The following is a 20,525-nucleotide window of genomic DNA, read 5'->3' on the forward strand; positions in this document are numbered from 1 at the left end:
GGTGGAGGAGGGGTGGTGGTGGGAGGTGGAGGAGGGGTGGTGGGAGGTGGAGGAGGGGTGGTGTGAGGGGAGGAGGGGTGGTGTGAGGGGAGGAGGGGTGGTGTGAGGGGAGGAGGGGTGGTGTGAGGGGAGGAGGGGTGGTGTGAGGGGAGGAGGGGTGGTGTGAGGGGAGGAGGGGTGGTGTGAGGGGAGGAGGGGTGGTGTGAGGGGAGGAGGGGTGGTGTGAGGGGAGGAGGGGTGGTGTGAGGGGAGGAGGGGTGGTGTGAGGGGAGGAGGGGTGGTGTGAGGGGAGGAGGGGTGGTGTGAGGGGAGGAGGGGTGGTGTGAGGGGAGGAGGGGTGGTGTGAGGGGAGGAGGGGTGGTGTGAGGGGAGGAGGGGTGGTGTGAGGGGAGGAGGGGTGGTGTGAGGGGAGGAGGGGTGGTGTGAGGGGAGGAGGGGTGGTGTGAGGGGAGGAGGGGTGGTGTGAGGGGCGGAGCGGTGGTGTGAGCGGATGAGGCGTGGTGTGAGGGGAGGAGGGGTGGTGTGAGGGGAGGAGGGGTGGTGTGAGGGGAGGAGGGGTGGTGGGAGGTGGAGGAGGGGTGAGGGGTTACGTGGGGGTTAGAAAGTCATTCAATTTGACCAAAGTTCAGCAATTTCAGTCCAGAATTAGATCTTCTGTTCTCCACACATTAAAAAATAAATAAATAAAATAACGATTTATGTTACTTTATACACAAAGTGGGTTGGAGCCTCATCTACGACCCCAAATCCCCAGAGAAATCCTGCTTACAGAACTGTAAACAGGAAATAAACCTCCATTTGATGTTTTAAAAACAAAAACAGATCATGAAGGTCAAAGTGAAAATAAATAATAAACAATGGTGAGAGAAACCGAGCTCGTCAGGACGTTCGTTCCTCGTTCACTCGGACGTACCAGCTGCGCAAAGCACCAGGACAAGCGAAGCCGAGACTGTCCGCATGGTCGATAAAAGGGATCACGGAGATCGATGAGGACAACCCAACGATGTCAAGGAAAATGAACACGGCTCACACGATGATGCGACGAAATGAGCTTCAAGGGAGCGGGAAAGAAATCCTGAAGGAAAAAGAAAAAAAAACCAAAACACAAAAACCAAACAAATGCAACGGCGAAGTTACCAGTGCGACCTCTCGTCACGAGACGCCAGACTTAATCCGTCACGTGATCAATCGGGTTTTTGTTGTTGTTGTTGTTGTTTTTTTTTGCTCCTCATTTGACGTGAGCGGAATCTTCTTCTTCTTCTTCTTCTTCTTCTTCATTCCCTGTTACGGATTTGTCAAACTTTTTAGAAATCAACCACCGTTGTTTAACACGTCTGGCTAATAGAAATGTATCGACAAATTGCATTTGAAATTTGCGTTTGTCTTCGAAATGTGTCCAGTCAGCGAAATTTTTGAACTAACTTCCGGTAGAAGTGAAAATGTTGGCGTGTATTTGAGTAAATTTTTTTTTTATTTTCCAACGATTATTTATCTACGACGTGAAAGCTGTCATCACGTTCTCGGTTTGGTTAGTAATCGGAATCTTATTTTCATGAATACTTTACACAAGGACCCTTGAATTTTCGACACACTTCCGGCGCCATCTTCCCGTTCCTTCAGACACGCCAATCTCCTCGCGCCTCGTTTCCTTGCTTCACAGGTTCTTTCATTTTGTCTTCATTTTCAGGTGTGTTTACCTCAGCCTCGCCTCCGGCGACCCGTCGCCGTTGATGCTGCGGCCGCGCTGTGCCGCCTCTCCGCCGGGCAGCCCGGTGTGCCCGAGCCGCAAGCGCAGCCGGCTCGTTCAGGCGGCCACTGTGGACGGACGTCTCGCCGACACCCAGGGCCAGGACGGCTCACCAGGGGTATTTACTGTCCCTCGTTGGTTTGCGATATCCCAACTAGTTAGTGGTGTTAACCGCTGTGTCGGGTTATTTATGCCGTGTAACATTTCGCCGTGTACTACTTGTTGATTCACATTGCCTGGACGGCTGTCTAGACGTGACACGTCGAGTTATTTATTTATTTTTCTCCCCCCGTTCCTTCTCTCCCATCTTGTCCTTGTGACCTTATTGCTTCTCTTGTGCTCGTGCCGGTGATGTTCTTCACTCGTGACGTCACAGGGTACGGGGAAAGTGGGTGTGGTCATCCGATCATCTGGGTTGTACGTCACTGATCGACTGCACTGCACTGCACACACGCTAAGGACAAGTGGTCTCTCTCTCTCTCGATCGAGCGCAGCTTGTGGCTACTGGTTGCACCATTGGTTGGGACGTGGCTGTGCCGCTGATGCAGTGTCCCCCTCACCAGTACACTGGTGCTCATTTCGCCGACCTCGGAAGGATGACGGGCTGAGTCAGCCTCCTGGTGTATTTTAATTCAGCGGCCAACGGGGCTTGAACTCAGGACCCTAGGATCCCGAGCCGCCACCCTAACCACTAAGCCAACACCATCAGGACCCTTGGATCCCAAGCCACCACCCTAACCACTAAGCCAACACCATCAGGACCCTAGGATCCCGAGCCGCCACCCTAACCACTAAGCCAACACCATCAGGACCCTTGGATCCCAAGCCACCACCCTAACCACTAAGCCAACACCATCAGGACCCTAGGATCCCGAGCCACCAGCCTAACCACTAAGCCAACACCATCAGGACCCTTGGATCCCAAGCCACCACCCTAACCACTAAGCCAACACCATCAGGACCCTAGGATCCCAAGCCACCACCCTAACCACTAAGCCAACACCATCAGGACCCTAGGATCCCGAGCCGCCACCCTAACCACTAAGGCAACACCATCAGGACCCTAGGATCCCGAGCCACCACCCTAACCACTAAGCCAACACCATCAGGACCCTCGGATCCCGAGCCGCCACCCTAACCACTAAGCCAACACCATCAGGACCCTCGGATCCCAAGCCACCACCCTAACCACTAAGCCAACACCAGGCTTACTAGTGGTCTGAAATGTCTGGTTCCAGATCGGTACAGATCGAGACTATTTGTGAAGGAACACACAGCCTCAACAAGTTTATGCGCACGTCCATTCCATTGATTGATGACTGGATGAAGAACCTGTGACTCACTTCCAGTCTGAACAAACTTCATAAATTTCACGTGCTGTCCGTTCTCTTGTGGTTGTGTTTACTGTAAGTGTGAACCGCTGATTGACTGGAACCCCGATCGACTGTTTCCACTAGTTTTGTTTGATCCCTTCGTTATCTTTTGTAAAAAAACAAAACAAACAAAACAAAACAAAAAACTAGAAGGGCACTCCGTAGAAGGCATTCCTCCGCCACGCAATGCCTGATCCACGAGAACATATTGGGCCCCAACACAATTTTGGAATATGTTATACAATACAGTGTCTCATTTTTTTTTTTTTGGCCCTATCTCTCAATGGCGAAGAATAACTTTTAAAAATTAAAAGAAATTCTCGTATCCGGATCTGGATTCGGGTCTTCACCAAAATCAAATCGATTCTTCCTAATCGCAGAACGTATCCACCAAGTTTCGTCCAAGAACGTCCACAACCTTTTGAGATATCGTGCTACATATTAGTTTTGCACGATCTCTCAATGATGAAGAATCGTTTCAAAAATTCTCGGATCCGGATCTTCACTAAAATCTAATCAGTTCGTCCTTGTCACACACCCAACCTGCCAACAAATTTCATCTGAATCCATCCATAACTTATTGAGATATTGTGCACACACACACACACACACACACAGACAGGGGTGAAAACATAACCTCCTTCCACCTTCGGTGGTGGAGGTGAAAAAAAAAAAACCCCGTGTTTGTTGTTCTGCCCACCCGTTTCACTCTCATTAAGAGCACAAAGCTTCCATTTTCGGAATACTTCCTTTATTTCCCAGCATTCTGCTCCATAGGTAGCTACTGAGAATGTCATTTGCTGCTTTGCTTTGTTTTCCGATTGATCTTTCTTTCCAAGTTGATCTTTGACACACTTAACCTGCTTTCTTGCCTCTTCCAATCAGTTATGTTTAGTAGCTTATAATACGCGGCCAGATTACCATATTATTGTATTCTGGTTATTGGCTGGTACCTGCTGTACCTTTGTGTTTCTTGAGGGTAAAGGTTATTGCTTGGCAAAGGGTACCATTTGGCATTTGCCTTGGGTTGCCGTTACTCTTCTTGGTGATTATGTGGGCCCTTCTTGGCAGAGATCAATGATCACTTCAGCTGAGAAGCCTGGTGTTGGCTTAGCGGTTAAGGTTGCCGACTTGAGATCTTCGGGTCTTGAGTTGAAGCCTCCGTCGTACCGTTGAAATAACAGCAGGCGCGTTGACACGACCTGTCATCCTTCTGGGGTCTAAAAAGTCCTTCACTTGGGAGCAGGGGGCATTGCATCAGCGGCACGGCCACGGTTCCAGAAATGATGTAACCAGCAGTCACAGGCTACATACGAAACAACAACAACTTCAGCCCATAAAACCAATCCAATCCAGTATGTCTCAAGTGCACAAGTGTGACAAAGCAAATTTGGTGAATGATATTTTTGGAATCTTTTTCAAATTGCTATTTGGTTAATGACGGTTGATTTGCTGAAGTCCACTACATCTTCAAGCAGTTTCAACACTTCAAAAGGATGTTGTATGAAAATAAATAAATAAATAAATAAATACAGAAACACAGTGCTGTACTTTTTTTGTTTTGTGATCGGATTGTCATTGTAACCTCTTTTAGAATATGATGATATTCAGAGGAAATTTATCGAGATTCAAGCTGTCAGGCTCATCAATGAATGAATGAATGAATGAATGAATGAATGAGGGTAGGAATAAAAGTTTATCGTTTGTATTTGTCTGGTGTCTGGGAGAGGATGAGGGTGGAAAGAGGTGTCAAAATGCACTGCATTTGATAAAGTTTGTCTCTGCTTTACCGAATCGAGCGTCTGCATTCGTCTCAAATTTGCTGTCTTGGAAGTGTGATGTGCTTCGAGCAGACACGGAGTTCAAGCAATTTTACTTTCAGAGCTTGGTCGTTGAACAAGACTAACGATTATGACGAGGCAGACTTATTTCCATTGATGGTCATGTTTTGCGTGTCTCACCAGCTGAGCTGAATGGCAGAGGGACAGCACATGTGCTTGCCTGTTATTGTGAAATATTCATACGTTTTGCAGCACTCGGCTGCTGACTTGCATCATTTATGGAGATGCAGTGCCCCTTGTAAATTAGCATAGGAATTTTTGGAATTTGACCGGGGTGTTGGCACACGGTGGCCTACTCTTCAGAAGGCGCGGTGGGATCTTTCGTGTCATCCAGCGAACACTTGCTAGAACATTTGGCATGCGGTCGATCATTCCGAGCCGATTGCTGCACACTGAAAATACACTCGCAAGAAAATGACAGAAAAGGGAGCAGGAAATGTTACAAAGGCGAGTTGGATATCACCAGGTGAAGTAGCGAAGTCGAGATTCGGGTTGAAAATCTTTGAGCAAGACCCGTATCTCAGCCATGACTTTCTCAATGATTTGATTTTTTTTTTTTTGACTGATTATTTGCAACAATTTTCCAGCAGAGATGAAAAATATCGGAATTGCTACTCCCCCCCCCCCAAAAAAAATCTGCATTTACCAATTAACACTTTTTGCATACGTAATTTGTAGATACGGCCATATTTCTCCTCATTGTTGTGGAGTGCTGTCCATGTCACTGTAGTTAGCGGCTGCGTGTCGTGTCGTGTGTGGCTTTTCGAACACATTTCATCGGTCGGCTTTCTTAAACGTCTTTTAAAACGAATATGTACACCGTCAAAAGAAGCGCACAACTTGCATAAGTGGAGCAGTATAACTGAAACGATGTTTCACAAGTATTAATCAAGAAGAAAAAGCTAACATAAAAAAAAAAGAAGAAGAAGAAGAAGAAGAGGGACTGAACGGAGGAAGAAGAGGTCGTCGCATCAAGCGGTTTTCAGTCTCAGGTCATTTTTGTTGCTCCTTTGGTTCCGTTTGTTTTCATTGAATCACTTTGCCTCAAGCTCTCATTTCCTTGGCAGTTTATTTTGAGGTGAACGGTTCGAGTACCGTGAGGCTTTTCGTTCTTGTGTAGTCGCACGACTGGGCCCGACGTGCCCCGGCTCTCGGCTGCGGATTCGGTTCGGGGGGTTTTTGTTTGGGGCCGGGCTCGAACTTTCCTCGTTCGTCGAGCTTGAGGGGACGGCGTATCGTGTGGCGTACGTGCGAGATTTCCGTCGTTTATATGGTGGATCGGAGCAACGACCACCACCACCATCACCACCATCACCACCTGGGCCTAGTTGGGCACCCTGATCTTCCTGCCTGGGACAGATTGACAATCAACTTCGCCGTGTTTGTAACTTTGTGACGTAACAATACATCTTCAAGTACGTACCGGCTCCCTCGTCGTGCAAGGTACCTTTTAAAAATGTTTCCAACTTGTTTATGAACCTCACCTGAGGTGTGTGCGTGTGTGTGTGGACGCTAAAGATCCCACGGGGTCCTTCGTGAAGAGTAGGCGAGCTATCTCCGGCACGCCTGAGCAAATTACAAATTCCTGCCTTAATTGCTCTCAGTCGAACGTCACCCTTTGCTGTTCGATTCGTGAAAGGCTTGGGTCAACGACCTTCCTCGCCCAACACCGTAAGAAGGTCACAGTGCTAATTGGGGCCGTTTAAAGTGGTGGTGGTGGTGGTGGTGGTGGTGGTGCCTGTTTGTGCCAACGAAAAACCCAGTGAGCCAAAGCTGTCAAATTGCCATAGATAGTGATTGCATAATACTTTCCATTTTTTGCGTGCGTTGCTCTCTCAGGCGTCTGCATCAACAAACCAACAGGCTCCTGTGAACTGCAGAGTCATGGAAGGAGAGAACCCTCGCAGTGAGACTCTGGCAGCTCTTGGCGGGCATGCCAACGGTCTTACAAAGACTGGGGCAGGAGGCCTGGGCTCCAGCAAACCTGGTGCTGCCAAGAAACTGGTGATTAAAAACTTTAAAGGTGCGTTGCTTTCCCTTTAAATTTACTTTATTTTGGGGGGTGGGGGGGGGGAAGTCTTGCTAACAGCATTATAGCTTACCTTCCCTGGATTTATTTACTGGAGAGCAAGCGAAACTAATACTGAATACACATGTATCAAGTTACCGTTCCTGGCCGTGTATTAACTGCACCCACGTTTTTCACCCTCAAAATGAATCGATATGTTGATCATTTTATTTTCTGATCTTGATCTAAATACGGATGTACATTAACTTTTTTTTTACAGAACAAAGTGACAGAGGTCAGCGTGCTTACTCCCATGTCTGCTTGATTTAGTCTAACAGTCTTATTCTCATTCTCAAGAAGTTGAAGAGAGAGGGGAGGATACCAATAAGTTTTTTTCTTTAATTAATTGATTAATTTTTAAATATTAAAAAAAGGATTTTTTTTTGTTGTTGTTGTTCATAGGAGAAGGAAGAAAAGGGATTCGTACCGGTATCATACATATTTCTTGTGGATTTATGGCCCTGAAAAGGGCTGTTTGGGTTTGACGAAGCTTTTCAGCTAAACCCGAGGAAATCCTCGTCAATGCTTTCCTCGTCGAAGACTGCACATAACTCCTTGTCCGAATCAGGGTAGAGCAAGTTCACGTCGCTGTTATCGTCACTTGCAGCCTCCTCCTCCTCCCAAATGATGTCCTCTGTGCCGTCCGTGTTGTTGGAGATGCAGCATTTCAGAAATGCTCGTTTGATGATGTTCAACAGCATCTCCTCCCACACCATGAAGATCCAGCCGCAGATCGGAAGGTCGACCTTTGTCATCCTCCCGATGAGCGCCGGCAGTCTCCCAGTCAACATAATGCTCAGCCAATGTAGTGACGGGAGTAATGGTGAAAGTTAAACAAAGATGCATGTGGCTAATGCTCCTCGGAATCTGGGTCGAAAATCCCGGCGGGAAACACGTCACGAAATGTTGATTTTTCAATTGATGAAAATACCAAGTCCGGGAAAGAGGAAAGTTCGTCTGTGGTGATTCCACCGAGATGCAGCTCATGTTCCTCGAAACCTGGGTCGAATACAAAGGCCTGCGAAGTAAGAAAGTTTGTCTGGTCGACACAGGTAATCCGTGGGAAGCAAGTTAGGAACCATTGATACAAATTGAGAACCAAACGAAGCCAAAAGAACCGAGCAGCACTGGTACTTCTGAAAGCTTCACCATCCCATGTGGCTCCTCGCTCTCCTGAGATTCTTCTTCTTCCTTTTAAATCGATTTCCTGCCTTCGTGTTGAAAAGTACTCGGGATTGATTGGTTGCTAGTTTTAAACCATGCCCCGCTATCCAGCATTTGCTCTCCTTGCATCAGCATGTAAGGAACATGCTTGGTGGATTAATTCTGCCTGCATCTGATGTTCATGTAGAAAATGATGCATGTATTAAGATGGTCACCACAACAAGTCCCTCGTCTATCCATCCTTTCTGCTGCGCACGAACAATGATGCCGGCTGGAAACTTGTCTTTGGGCAGTGTCTTCCTCTTGAACACGACGTATAAGGGAAGCTTGCCACGCAAGCTTATTAGAGGTGGGTGCTCCGGGTTTTTTTGGGGGGGGGGGTGGGGGGGGGCTTGTAAACCTGGTCTGAATCCAAATTGATGATTGGAAATCAAACCATTGGAGAAGAGAAAGGATTTAATGTCAGAAGTGATGATGCATTCCATAACCTTGCTGATGATTGGGAGAAGGCTGATTGGTCTGTAGTTGCAGGGATCTGTTTTTGCAACTGTTTTATACAGAGTGGTAATGTTTGCTGATTTCCAAGCAGATGGCAGATGACTGAGCAAATGAGAGTGTGAATATAACAGTGAGAGGGTGAGTGAGAGCAGCAGAGAAGGTTTTTTAGGACATGTGGGCTGATGCCGTCTGGACTGGTTGCAGCATCTGAGTCGTGGTTTGACAGAAAGCTCTCCACCTTGTCAGGAGAAAACAGAGTCCAGGGACAGCTGGGTGTGATTGGGTAAGGTGGGTTCAGAAAGCGATGGGTTTGGGACACAAGATTTAGAAGCAAACACGGAGTATAGGCATTCAGCCTTTTCACGTGCAGTGTCAGCTGTGCGGCCGTTTGAGGTATGGGAGGGGAAGGAGGGGAAACATACACCAGAAACAGACTTAACTGGAAGGGCACTCAGTGGAGCGCATACCTCCACCACGCAATGCCTGATCCACGAGAACATATCAGGCCCATTGTATTTTTGAGATATCGTGCATATCGTTTTTGGCCCCACCTCTCGATGGTGAAGAATCACTTTAAAGATGAAATAATTTTCATATCTGGATCTGAATTCAGATATTCACCAAAATTGAAATGATTCGTCCTTGTCACACACCCAAACTGTCCATCAAGTTTCGTCTGCGTCTGCCCACAACTTTTTGAGATATCATATTTTTTTTGGGGGGGGGCGGGGGGGGGGGAGACCACCATCAACAGAACGAGAGTTGACTGCTTGAGGCTAGTCAACTACGCCAAGGAATTTTGGGCTACAGTTGTGGCAACTGATTCTGGTGATGTGCTGATTGATAAGGCTATAGTTTTTTCATATGTACTTCCATTAAACATTATCTCATTGCATCTGTTGTATTGTTGTCTCGTGTGTTGATGTTATCTTGCATCTGTGCACAGTACTTTTATCCTGTACATGTGAATGTGTGGAAGTCCTTTCTACCATTTATCCATGTTCACATGACTTCAACTTCATTGTCTGGAATATGCGTGCTATGTTTTTGCTTTGTACCCATGTATGTCTTTTGTGATTATGCTCGTGTATGTAATATTTAACCACCCCCCCCCCCAACTCGACAAACTCCCCTACCCCCCCTCCAACTTTGATGGTTTTTTTTTTTTACTTGCAAAATCGAAGATTTTTGAAGTATATTGGTCAGTCAATTATTTTCTTTCTTTCTGTGTCTGTTTGTCAATCTCCTACAGGTTACAATTATAAACCGATCGTCATGAAACCTTACCTAGTTGTAGAGGTAGTCTCAACTGAGAAGCCGATTGATTTTGAGGTCAAATGTCATCTTGAGGTCAAGTTTCTAAAATCGTCATTTTTTCATCCGATTGACTTGATAATTGAACAGGGTTTGTTTATTGCATCACTGAATTGGGAAACCAACTATTTGAGTTCAAAAGGTCAAACTTCTAAAATCATCAATTTCAATCTGAAATATAATCAATTTTCTTTCAAGTGACTTGAGCTTTGATCGAGATTGTCAATTTGATGTACCCATTGGCAATCTTTATAGAGGGGGTGGTTTTTGCAAATATTGTGCTCTGCATGATGTCTCTTGTTTTTGTTTTTATATATAACTAGTGCGTGGCCGTACATGCAAAAAAAAATTTCAAACCACGTGCCAGAAACAACAACCACACAGGCCGTTCCTTCGCTTTAGCGTGCCCGTATGTGCGTGGCCGTACGTGCAAAAAAAAAAACCAGTTTTAAACAAATTCACAGGCCGTTCCTTCACTCTCGTAAACGACGACTGGATTGGGGCATTGAGTTTATCTATAAATGCACATAAGAAATCGAGAAAAAGTAATCACTATCCGGAAGTGGTGCATGCCCGAACGGAATGTTCACATGCATTCCACAAATTATCGCTTGCATTGAAGTAACAACTGCTGTGATACTTCCACACACACAGTTAATTAAAATCAAGTTTACCTCCCTGTCTTTGCTTGCCATGACATTCGCTGCCATTGACCATTGCCACTCCTACGCCACGGTAACTAAGGCGCCTTTCCCCATCGTAACCGGCACGGCCCATGACATCATCGTCGGTCGGGCGCGCAATGGCCGACGCAGCCACGCCTACGCAGCAACGTGTCCTGTGATTGGTTGGTAAATAAATGGCCGTAACTTGGAAAGCACTTGTCCGATTAATATCAAACCTTGAAAAGGCACATACTCAGGTCCCCAGCAATATACCTGGCAAGTTTCAATTAGTTCGGACCAGTGGTTGTCGAGAAACAGCGGTCACACACACACACACACACACACTGCTGGAATTATAGATACGAGTACGTGCCCGTAAAAAAATAATAATAAATATTCAAACCGCGAGCAACAAACAACAACCACGCAGGCCGTTTCTTCGCTCTCGAGTGCCCGTACGTGGGTGGCCCGGAAGTTCGAATATTATTCGCAATTTAGTTTTAATACCCAATTATTCAATTAGCGTCAACGTATTTTACCTTTTCGCAATGTCGTGGCAAGGAAAAACAAAAAGAGAAGAGAGAAAAAAAATTTACTTCCTGGTTCGGAGCATATCAGCACTCTGTTGTTACCGAAATTTATACACCGTCTAATATGAAAACGATCATAACTTGGGGCATTGTGTTTATCTATAAATGCGCATAAGAAATCGAGAAATTATTAGAATACACGAAGTCATCATTATCCGGAAGTCCGTACGTTGTAACCCGTAATGGATCCGGAAGTCAGTACATTGTAACCCGTAATGGCGAACGCAGCTGAGCTTTCCTTCCCCATCGGCCACGCCCACGCCCACGCAACAACGTGTCTTGTCATTGGTTTGGTAAATAAATGGCCATAACTTGGGAAGCACTTGTCTGATTAATATCAAACCTTGAAAAGGCACATCCTCAGGTCCCCAGCAATATACCTGGCAAGTTTCAATTAGATCGGACCAGCGGTTGTCGAGAAACAGTGGTCACAGACACAGGCACAGACACACACACACACACACACACACACAGACACACAGACACACAGACACACAGACACACAGACACACAGACACACAGACACACAGACACACAGACACACAGACACACAGACACACAGACACACAGACACACACACATTGCTGGAATTATAGATGGACTAGTACGTGGCCGTACGTGCAAACCCCAAAAAAAAGACTTTCAAAAAACCACACAGGCCATTCCTTCGCTCTGGTCAACGACGACTGGATTGGGGCATTGTGTTTATCTATAAATACGCATAACAAATCGAGAAATTATTAGAACTTGCCGAAACCCCGTCACAGACGGATTCCGTTCATTCAACCACCCTCACCAGCTCACCCACACTCGAGGGAAATGGACTGGACAGGGCGCACTTGCCCCTGCCTACTCATACCCCGCCCCTGCCCCATTCCCCCCTGCCTCCCACCCTCCACCTTCAATTTGCTTATCCCGGCCCCGCCTCTTCACTCCCCGCCCCCCCGTCTCTTGATTCCCCGCCCCACTTGCCCCCGGGCCCCTGCCCCCTGTCCACCCCCTCACACTCAACTCTGCCTAATTCACCCAGCCCCCGCCCACTCACCCCCGCCCCATTTCCCCCCCCCCCCGTCTCCCGCTTTCAATTTGCTTACCCCTGCCCAAAATTTGCTTACCTTGCTCCCCACCTCTTCACTCCTCGCCTCCATCTCAACGAAAAGTGTTTATTCTGCTTCAGAGTTGAAAGTTGACCATTGCCACTATGTGCGATGCACTCTTTATGAAGTCTTTCAGTCTAGGTCACAGTACCGAGAAAAATGTGACGCGACCGCTAGGAGCACAAAATTGGTCCTTCAGTATTAATATATAGATACAATGTTTCTTGTTACATTTTTTGTGTCAAATTCACATTCTGAGGTAGTCAGCATGTGCAGAAGAGGGTTTTACACTGCAGACGCTATTTCCGAGGAGTGGAATTGCACCTCTCAGCAGTAACGGTCTTTCGACGACAGACGTAATGACGTCAGCGAATGACCGATTATTTCATGACGTCCTGACGCCTCTCAGCGATGACGTCACACGTCGCCATGTAAACGAATGTAAAACGAAAAGTGTTTATTCTGCTTCAGAGTTGAAAGTTGACTATTGCCACTGTGGGATGCACTCTTACAGGTACGAAGTTTCTTTCAGTCCAGGTCACAGTACCTAGAAAAACGTGACGCGACCGCGAGGAGGAGCACAAAATTGGTCCTTCAGGATTAATATATAGATACAGTGTCATCACTATCCGGAAGTCCGTACATTGTAACCCGTAATGGGGAACGCGGCTGAGGATCTCTTCCCCAACGGCCACACCTATGCAGCAACCTGTCCTGTGATTGGTAACTAATTGGCGCATCGGCCACGCCTACACAGCAACGCGTCCTGTCATTGTTTGGTAAATAAATGGCCATAACTTGGGAAGCACTTGTCCGATTAATATCAAACCTTGAAAAGGCACATACTCCGGTCCCCAGCAATATACCTGGCAAGTTTCAATTAGATCGGACCAGTGGTTGTCGAAACAGCGGACACACACACACACACACACACACACACACACACACACACACACACACACACACACACACACACACACACACACACACACACACACACGCCTGGAATTATAGATAGATGTATGTGAAATTGTGTGATCTGGTGTGTAAAAATATAATTTTTCAAAAAAAAAAACAACGGATGTGTTCGGTACGAATGCCAGTCACACCTTCATGCTCATCCTTATCAGCTCCACCCACCGAGTTCTATTGGCCTTGACGGTAGTGTTTAAAGGAATGTATGGACCACCATGTAGATTAATTGGTCGCTGAAAATGTTACACTATCGGGTCAATTTCAAGGGAAACGGGAGAGAAAGCGGATTACTGTTTTAACATGTTCTTTCCTTCGTTGGTATCATCAGCAAATACCTGCCCTGTGAGTGGAATATTTACCTCTGCCACAGAAGGTAGAAGGAGGTTATGTTTTCACCTCTGTCTGTCTGTTTGTGTGCAAGTTATCTCAAAAAGTTGTGGATGGATTCGGATAAAATTTGGTGGGCAGGTTGGGTGTGTGACTAGGATAAACTGATTAGATTTTGGTGAAGATCCGGATCCGACCACTAGAATGTTTAAGTGATTCTTCACCATTGAGAAATCGGACAAAAACAATATAAAGTACAATATCTAAAAAAGTTATGGACTGATTCGAATGAAACATGGTGTACACGTTTTGTGTGTGACAAGGATAAATTGAGTTAATTTTGGTGAAGATCCAAATCCCGATTATGGATACGAGAGTTATTTAATTTTTAAAGTGATTCTTCACCATTGAGGGACTAGGCCAAAAAACGATATGTAGCATGATAGTTCAAAAATGTTTTGGGCCTGATATGTTCTCATGGATGAGGCACTGTGGGGCAGAGGTATGCGCTCCATCAAGTGCCCTTCAATTTTTTTTTCTTATTACTTTCCTTTTATTTATTTAGTTGGTGTATTTTTTGCAGGTGTTATGGGGAAAGTATTCAATATTTTTAAGACCTGAATAGTCCCCCACGCCCCCCCCCCCCAACTAAGTCGACCATATCCTGCAGCCTTCGTCTTATTACATTTTATTGAATTGGACTTCATCGGACTTTTTTAAGGTTGCACTATCACCCCTCCCCCCCCTTCAGGCAAAAAAAATGCCAATATGGTTGAAAAACATGTCTTTCAAAACTTCTACAGGCACAACTTCAGGGTGCCCTCATTAATCCCGGAAGTTTCAGCTTCCTAGGTCAATTCCTCTCGGAGAAGTGGATGATTTATATACACTCGGGGGGGTGGGTGAGCAATGAGCAGTCAATATTTTAGAAAAAGATTGTCATAACTATTTTTACCACACATTAAAAAATCCACCAAAACACCAGAACATTCAGAAATCTGTGTACAAATCAGTATGGAATAGCTTTTCCTTTAGCTTTCTTTAAATATTCCAGTCTTTTGGTCAAACTTTCAAAAAGCTTCTTGCACCGAGAGATGTCAATAATGTCCCATTCATGTTTGACAGCTTTCCAACGTTGATCAGAATATGCAAATTTCCTTCGAATATATATATATATATATATATATATATATATATATATATATATATATATATATATATATATATATATATATATATATATATATATATATATATATATATACACAGTAGATTAGGCATAAGTCGGCAGCATCAAAAAGTCCCGAATTTATCTCATGTTAAATCCCTTTGAATAAAGGGTCATCCCTCTGTAAGTCGTCATCTCTAAGTCGTCAGATGTTGGCCGTTCCCGCATCATGGAAACGCAAGTAAATTACCACTCCTAACTCGTCACACGGAACTGCTGCCTCGTGAGAAGCCCGATTTCATGGAATCGTGATGCTCGCTCATTGGTTTACACCGCCAGTGATAGGCTATTTATAACTGCGTACACACGTTGATCGCACTGCAGGTAGGACAATAGCGACTGAGCGTAAGCTTACAACTAAAACCTACCAAGAAAAATACGACATTATCCAGTTTTGCGAGGCAAACCCACTGATGTAGAAAACAGCCATAGCTGAGAAGTTGGACATCAAACGGCAGACATTGAACGATATCTTGAAGAATAAGGGCAAGATATTTGGACAAGTGGAGAAGATCGCGAGGCCGGTGGTAAGTGTGAAATGTGTGTCCTTTGAAGATGTCGATGACTCGCTCATCATCTGGTTTCGGCAAATGTCGGCTCAGCCAAATATTCGGTTTCGGCCGATTCGGCCAAATATTCGGCCGATACTGTCTTTCGGTGGAGGATTGCCCAGACAACATCATGGAATACAATGACCGGTTTGAGTCCTTTCTCATGCACCAGATGCCCAAGAGTTTGAGGCAGTCAAACATAACGCATTACTTCGCGAAGAAGTAAAGGATTGATTGAGCTGAGTGTTGAAGTCGATCATGGTTTTATATTGGCTTGTTTTGTACATTACCGCACTCACTTACACATAGGCATTGAGTGGTAATCATCACCATGATGACTGTGTGTCATGTAATTTGTCACCACCGATGGTATATGACTTGTCTTACAGTTGTTCATTATCTTTACTTTTCATAAACTGATTCATGAATTACAACTTTGCTTGATCACTTTCCAACTCACCAATGAATCCCCACCTATGCCCCGAGGATTGTGTTTTCCTTTTGGTACAATAGCCAGCTCTCACACGTACGTGTCCAGGCCACGCACGACTTCATCCTTCACCCCACAGTCATCATGAATGTTCGCATACGCGTAGGTCGTCACATTTCTAAGTCGTCACTTTTTTCTCGGTCCCGATGGTGACGACTTGTGCCAAGTCTACTATATATATATATATATATATATATATATATATATATTTGCGGAAATGGGCCCGAAGTGGGTTATTACATATAGGTTTAGCCTAGATCCCCCCTTAAATGCATGTTTAGCCAGGTTGTTTGGTAATCAGACGTTACATGTGTGTCGGGAGGTGCAGCAGGCTGTCCATTGTTCATACAGTGCTGGTGTACCGAGAGGCGTCTTTTTCCTGCCTCCCTCTTAACCAGCCCCCACCCGGCGCCCTGACAGTCAGTCAACAAGACGTGCCGGCAACCCATTGGCGGAGACCTGCTGCAATCTCGAACGATGGACCAATCACGGGTCCCTGGAGGCGGTCAGGGAAAGGCCAGGAAGGAACTGCTTTGTCGGTCTGGGAACTGCTTTTGTGAGTCTGCGGTCTGCTTCGTGAAAAGTGACTCGACGAGCTGTTCCTCCTCGGCCATGGATCCAGCCTGTGGGTGATCCACAGGTTCATCCTGGGTCCAACCACAAGGCTTCTGACTGTCCTTTCTCCCTGCGCGGCTGGACCACGTCGTCTTTCATCCCGTCGATCCGCCTGCGGAGCCCAACACCCAGATTTGGCCTGGTCTGGTGTACAGGCCATGCCTGGATTTGCATACGGGACCTTGTGAGAAACCAGCTGGAACACACCATAGAGCTTTCTCTCCTGTGCCGTCGACCTCCGAGGGGCTGGACGCACCGACGCTGCGTGCGTGAGCAGTGCCGACAAAAGAACGTCGTCACCGCCATCTTGCCACGCTGCATGCTCGAGCTGGGTGCTCGAATCTGACACCATCGGCTTGTCACGAGCCGCATTCTTTCCTTTGACACTTTTCCTCTCGTCCATGAGGCATCACCAAGTACCCAGTGTCTTGTCTGCATGTTTGCCAGGCCTAAGGTTTATTTCGCTCGGGCTCCCTTCGAAACCCATATCCGTAGCTCCCTAGTTTAGAGCGAGTTATAGATGAATGATAACGTTCGTGAATGCTTTGCTTGTGTCGTGTTTCCCCGATGTGTCCCCAATAAATCTGGCTGATTCATATGAAGGTTGCCGCCTTGAATTTGTTTGTGCCGTGCTGAGGAACAGTCACTCGATTTGTATTTGTATATAAAACCTAATTGGTTACGGACTGTGGCAGACTTCGCTCGGTCTCTGACAAACCCAGTCTGTAGCCGGGGTCTATATCCCCAACTGGTATGGCCCAGGGTTACGTTGGTATCGTGATCTGAGGCGCGTGACCCGAGACCTGTGCCGAACTCGTCGGTATTATAACCCCTGAGACGGCGGTGCTGTAAAGTGCCGTCGAATCTTCAACAATATATATCCCCATGAGAATGGAATTTCTCTTTCTTTGGAGGAATTTTCAAATTGAAACAAAAAACATGACCTACACTAACCAACAGCAAGTCATAAATTGGAACAATTTAGGCACTACATATGCAAAAACACGGTCAAAATACATGACAACACCTGAAAATACATTGCAGGTCTTTAAAAGTATGCAGTATGCAAAAACAGTATAATATATTTTTTATGACTCAGAACACCTCAAAACAGTCATCTTCCTTTACGTGTAAAATTGTGATCTATTTTGTCTTACCTGAGATATTTGCCTTTAAAGATGAAAGGCTTTAAAATGATGAAAATATGGAGATTTTGTAATTTCGGTTTTATTTATTTATTTTTGAATAAAACTTCTTAAAACACGAATTTTATCCTAAAAATTGATGTAAATCATGTGGAGAGCTTTCAGATACTCTAGCGTGAGTTGTATGCTTGGTGTTGGCTTAATGGTTAGGGTGGTGGGCTTGGGATCCTAGGATCCTGAGTTCAAGGAAATATAACACAGGTGGAGACCATTCAGCCCATCATGCCTGTGCAAACACCACACTAATTTATCAACACAGGATCCAAAGAAGAAAATCCCAAAAATATATATATTGATTACATTTTTTTTTTAATCTACATATATAAAAATATATATATAATTTTAAAGTTTTGTAGCTTTTGTATTGGTTAAAAACACACACCAACTGCACAACATCCCTTGACACGACCCCCACCAACAGCACTCAATACACATGCACAGTCACCCATCAATGCTCAAATTACTTAAAAGTCTTGTCAACATCCCCATGCCCCTCTATCTTGTATATTATTTCGGAGTTTGTGGTTTCGTGTCACGCTATCTTCGCCTTTGTTCTGCGCTCGAGTAACGTGATATTTGGCTTACATTATCTCAAAGACCATATGAGGTGCATGGTACAAAAAAAAGTAAATAAAATAAAATAATAAAAAATCTTCTTCAGTTCCTTTCTCAAACACACCCACCCCAACATGTCGCGCAGAGCGCGGGTTAGGCTAGTCTGCATAACTTCCAGGTACCTATCTAATTCTAATTTAAGCTTATTTATTGTTTCTGCTGCCACTACCTTTCCAGGGAGGTCATTCCGTGCATTAACAACTCTTTGAGTAAAAGTCCCCTGCCTTGCTACCATCTTAACTCTCCTCTTCTTTACTCTCAGGCCGATCATTGGTCCTGGTCCTATCACTGTCTACTCTGTTAAATAATTCATCTGCACTTATTTTATCGATACCTTTCATTATCTTAAACATCTCTATCAGATCTCTTTGTAACTGCCTCCTTTCTGGTGTATAAAGCCCCGTTTCCTTCAGCTGCTCCTCAAAGCTGAGTCTCACTAGGCCCGGAATAAATCCAGTAGCCCTGCACTGAACCCTCTCTATGGCATCTATGTCATTCCTGAATTGTGGTGGCCAAAACTGCACACTATTCTGGATGTGGCCTCACTCAATTCCTGTACAATGTTAACACCACCCCTTTTGATTTATAAATGATCCCCCTCCGAATACAACCTTAAACCCTGTTTGCTTTACTGATAGCTGCTTGGCATTGTGCTGCCTGCTTACCTCCCATATCTATTACCACCCGCAGATCCTTCTCCTGTGTGACATGCTCCAAAATTAACCCTTACATCCTGTAATCTCTATTTACCTTCGCATTCTGCGAAAGATTATGTTTTGGTCGGCGTGTATTTATTACCTTCGCATTCTGCGAAAGGTTATGTTTTGGTCGGCGTGTATTTATTTATTTATTTATTTATTTATTTATTTGTAATCTTGTGATTCGTATAACTCAAAAAATATTAAACCGAATTGCATGAAATTTGGTAGGATGATTGGTTATTAGCCAGGAAGCATTCGATTAGATTTTGGGATCGTTCGGGTCAAAGGTCAAGGTCACGAAAAGGTCAAAATCGTCTTTTTACGATAACACGGTCAATTTTTATTCAATTTGCATGCAACTAACGCCAAAATGTTCAGAATTCAACGCCTCATCTTGTGATATGCAATATGACACTGACGCTCATACTCTTGTTACCGGTTAGGGGTCAAAGGTCAGGGGGGTCACGACCTTGAAAAATATGTGGTTTTTGTCATAACGCGGTCAATTCTTGTCCGCTTTACATGAACCCAGCACCAAAATGTTCAGAATTTAATCCCCAATCTTGTGACACAATCGTTATGACAATATGACATGTTATGACGTGTCATAACACATGTCACCGGTTGGGGTAAAATGTCGGGGGGGGGGGGTCACACCCTTGAAAAATATGCGGTTTTCGGCATAACTCAGTCAATTCTTATTCGATTTGCATGAAACCAGCATCAAACGAGATTACCTTCTCTTGTTAAAACGTTGTATTCACCGAGCTTGCGAGTGAAGACTCGCCAAAACGACGTGAGTTGATTGTTGTTTAGTCCGTAGCCCCCGGAAGTCGGGTGGGGGGGTCATGACATTATAGATATGTGGTTTGTGTCATAAGACCATTCATATGAAACCAGTTCCCCACACTCATACCAAGAACAAAAAAAGTAGTGGCGGCGAAGGTATGCGCTCTATGAGTGCCCGTTCTCGTTTCATTATTCTATCCCATCCCCAACACCTTACACTTGCTCAGGTTAAATTACATCTGCCAATCGATGCAAGTATCAATACTTTCCTGAATCTGATCATCACCCCCTCTTTTATCCACCTTACCTCCAACCTTTGTCATTTGCAAATTTGGAAAGCTTACTCTTTACAGCATTATCCAAATCGTTGATGTTTATAATGGTCCGAGTGCTGATCCCTGAGGTACCCCACTACTTACATCCTCCCAGCAAGACATCCTCCCGCTTACAGCCACTCTTTGCTTCCTCCCACTAAGCCAGTTTGCCATCCAATTAGCTACCTGACCAGCCATTCCACAAGCCCTCACTTTGGCTAACAACCTCCGACATGGTACCTTATCAAATGCCTTCTTAAAGTCTAGATATACTATGTCCACTGCCTTTTCCTCATCCACCCAATCAGACACTACTTTATAGAACTCTAAAATATTTGTTAAACAGTAACTACCTTTG

The 20,525-nt window shown here is 45.2% G+C and overlaps 2 protein-coding genes across 13 annotated transcripts in view; one reads left to right on the forward strand and one right to left on the reverse strand.

Moving 5' to 3' along the window:
* The window catches only part of LOC147023637 (lysosome-associated membrane glycoprotein 1-like), a 97,729-nt gene extending 96,476 nt beyond the window's left edge, over window positions 1-1,253 (reverse strand). Inside the window, exons 1-2 of one of the 3 annotated variants that reach the window (XM_085889271.1) lie at window positions 1,138-1,253; window positions 914-1,051 (exon numbers count right to left, since the gene is read on the reverse strand). In XM_085889271.1, coding sequence (XP_085745397.1) covers window positions 914-959 — 46 coding nt within the window. In that variant the 5' untranslated portion in view covers window positions 960-1,051; window positions 1,138-1,253. Of the gene's footprint in view, window positions 1-913 lie in introns of all 3 variants that reach the window. The other 2 variants (XM_085889270.1, XM_085889272.1) reach the window with 2 other exon arrangements.
* A 327-nt stretch (window positions 1,254-1,580) lies between these two features.
* Window positions 1,581-20,525, forward strand: part of LOC147023639 (cullin-4B-like) — a 54,976-nt gene continuing 36,031 nt past the window's right edge. For 7 of the 10 annotated variants that reach the window (XR_015060312.1, XM_085889255.1, XM_085889261.1 and 4 more), the window contains exons 1-2: window positions 1,581-1,865; window positions 6,801-6,984. Coding sequence is in view for 9 of the 10 variants with exons in the window: in XM_085889255.1 (XP_085745381.1) it covers window positions 1,731-1,865; window positions 6,801-6,984 (319 nt within the window). In the remaining variant the exon portion in view is untranslated. Of the gene's footprint in view, window positions 1,866-5,804; window positions 5,954-5,980; window positions 6,405-6,479; window positions 6,633-6,800; window positions 6,985-20,525 lie in introns of those variants that run through there. The other 3 variants (XM_085889260.1, XM_085889257.1, XM_085889258.1) reach the window with 3 other exon arrangements.

The sequence above is a fragment of the Eptatretus burgeri genome, chromosome 7 (genome assembly GCF_056783735.1).
Source record: "Eptatretus burgeri isolate ZD-2024b chromosome 7, Ebu_testis_v1, whole genome shotgun sequence".
Lineage (NCBI taxonomy): Eukaryota > Metazoa > Chordata > Myxini > Myxiniformes > Myxinidae > Eptatretus > Eptatretus burgeri.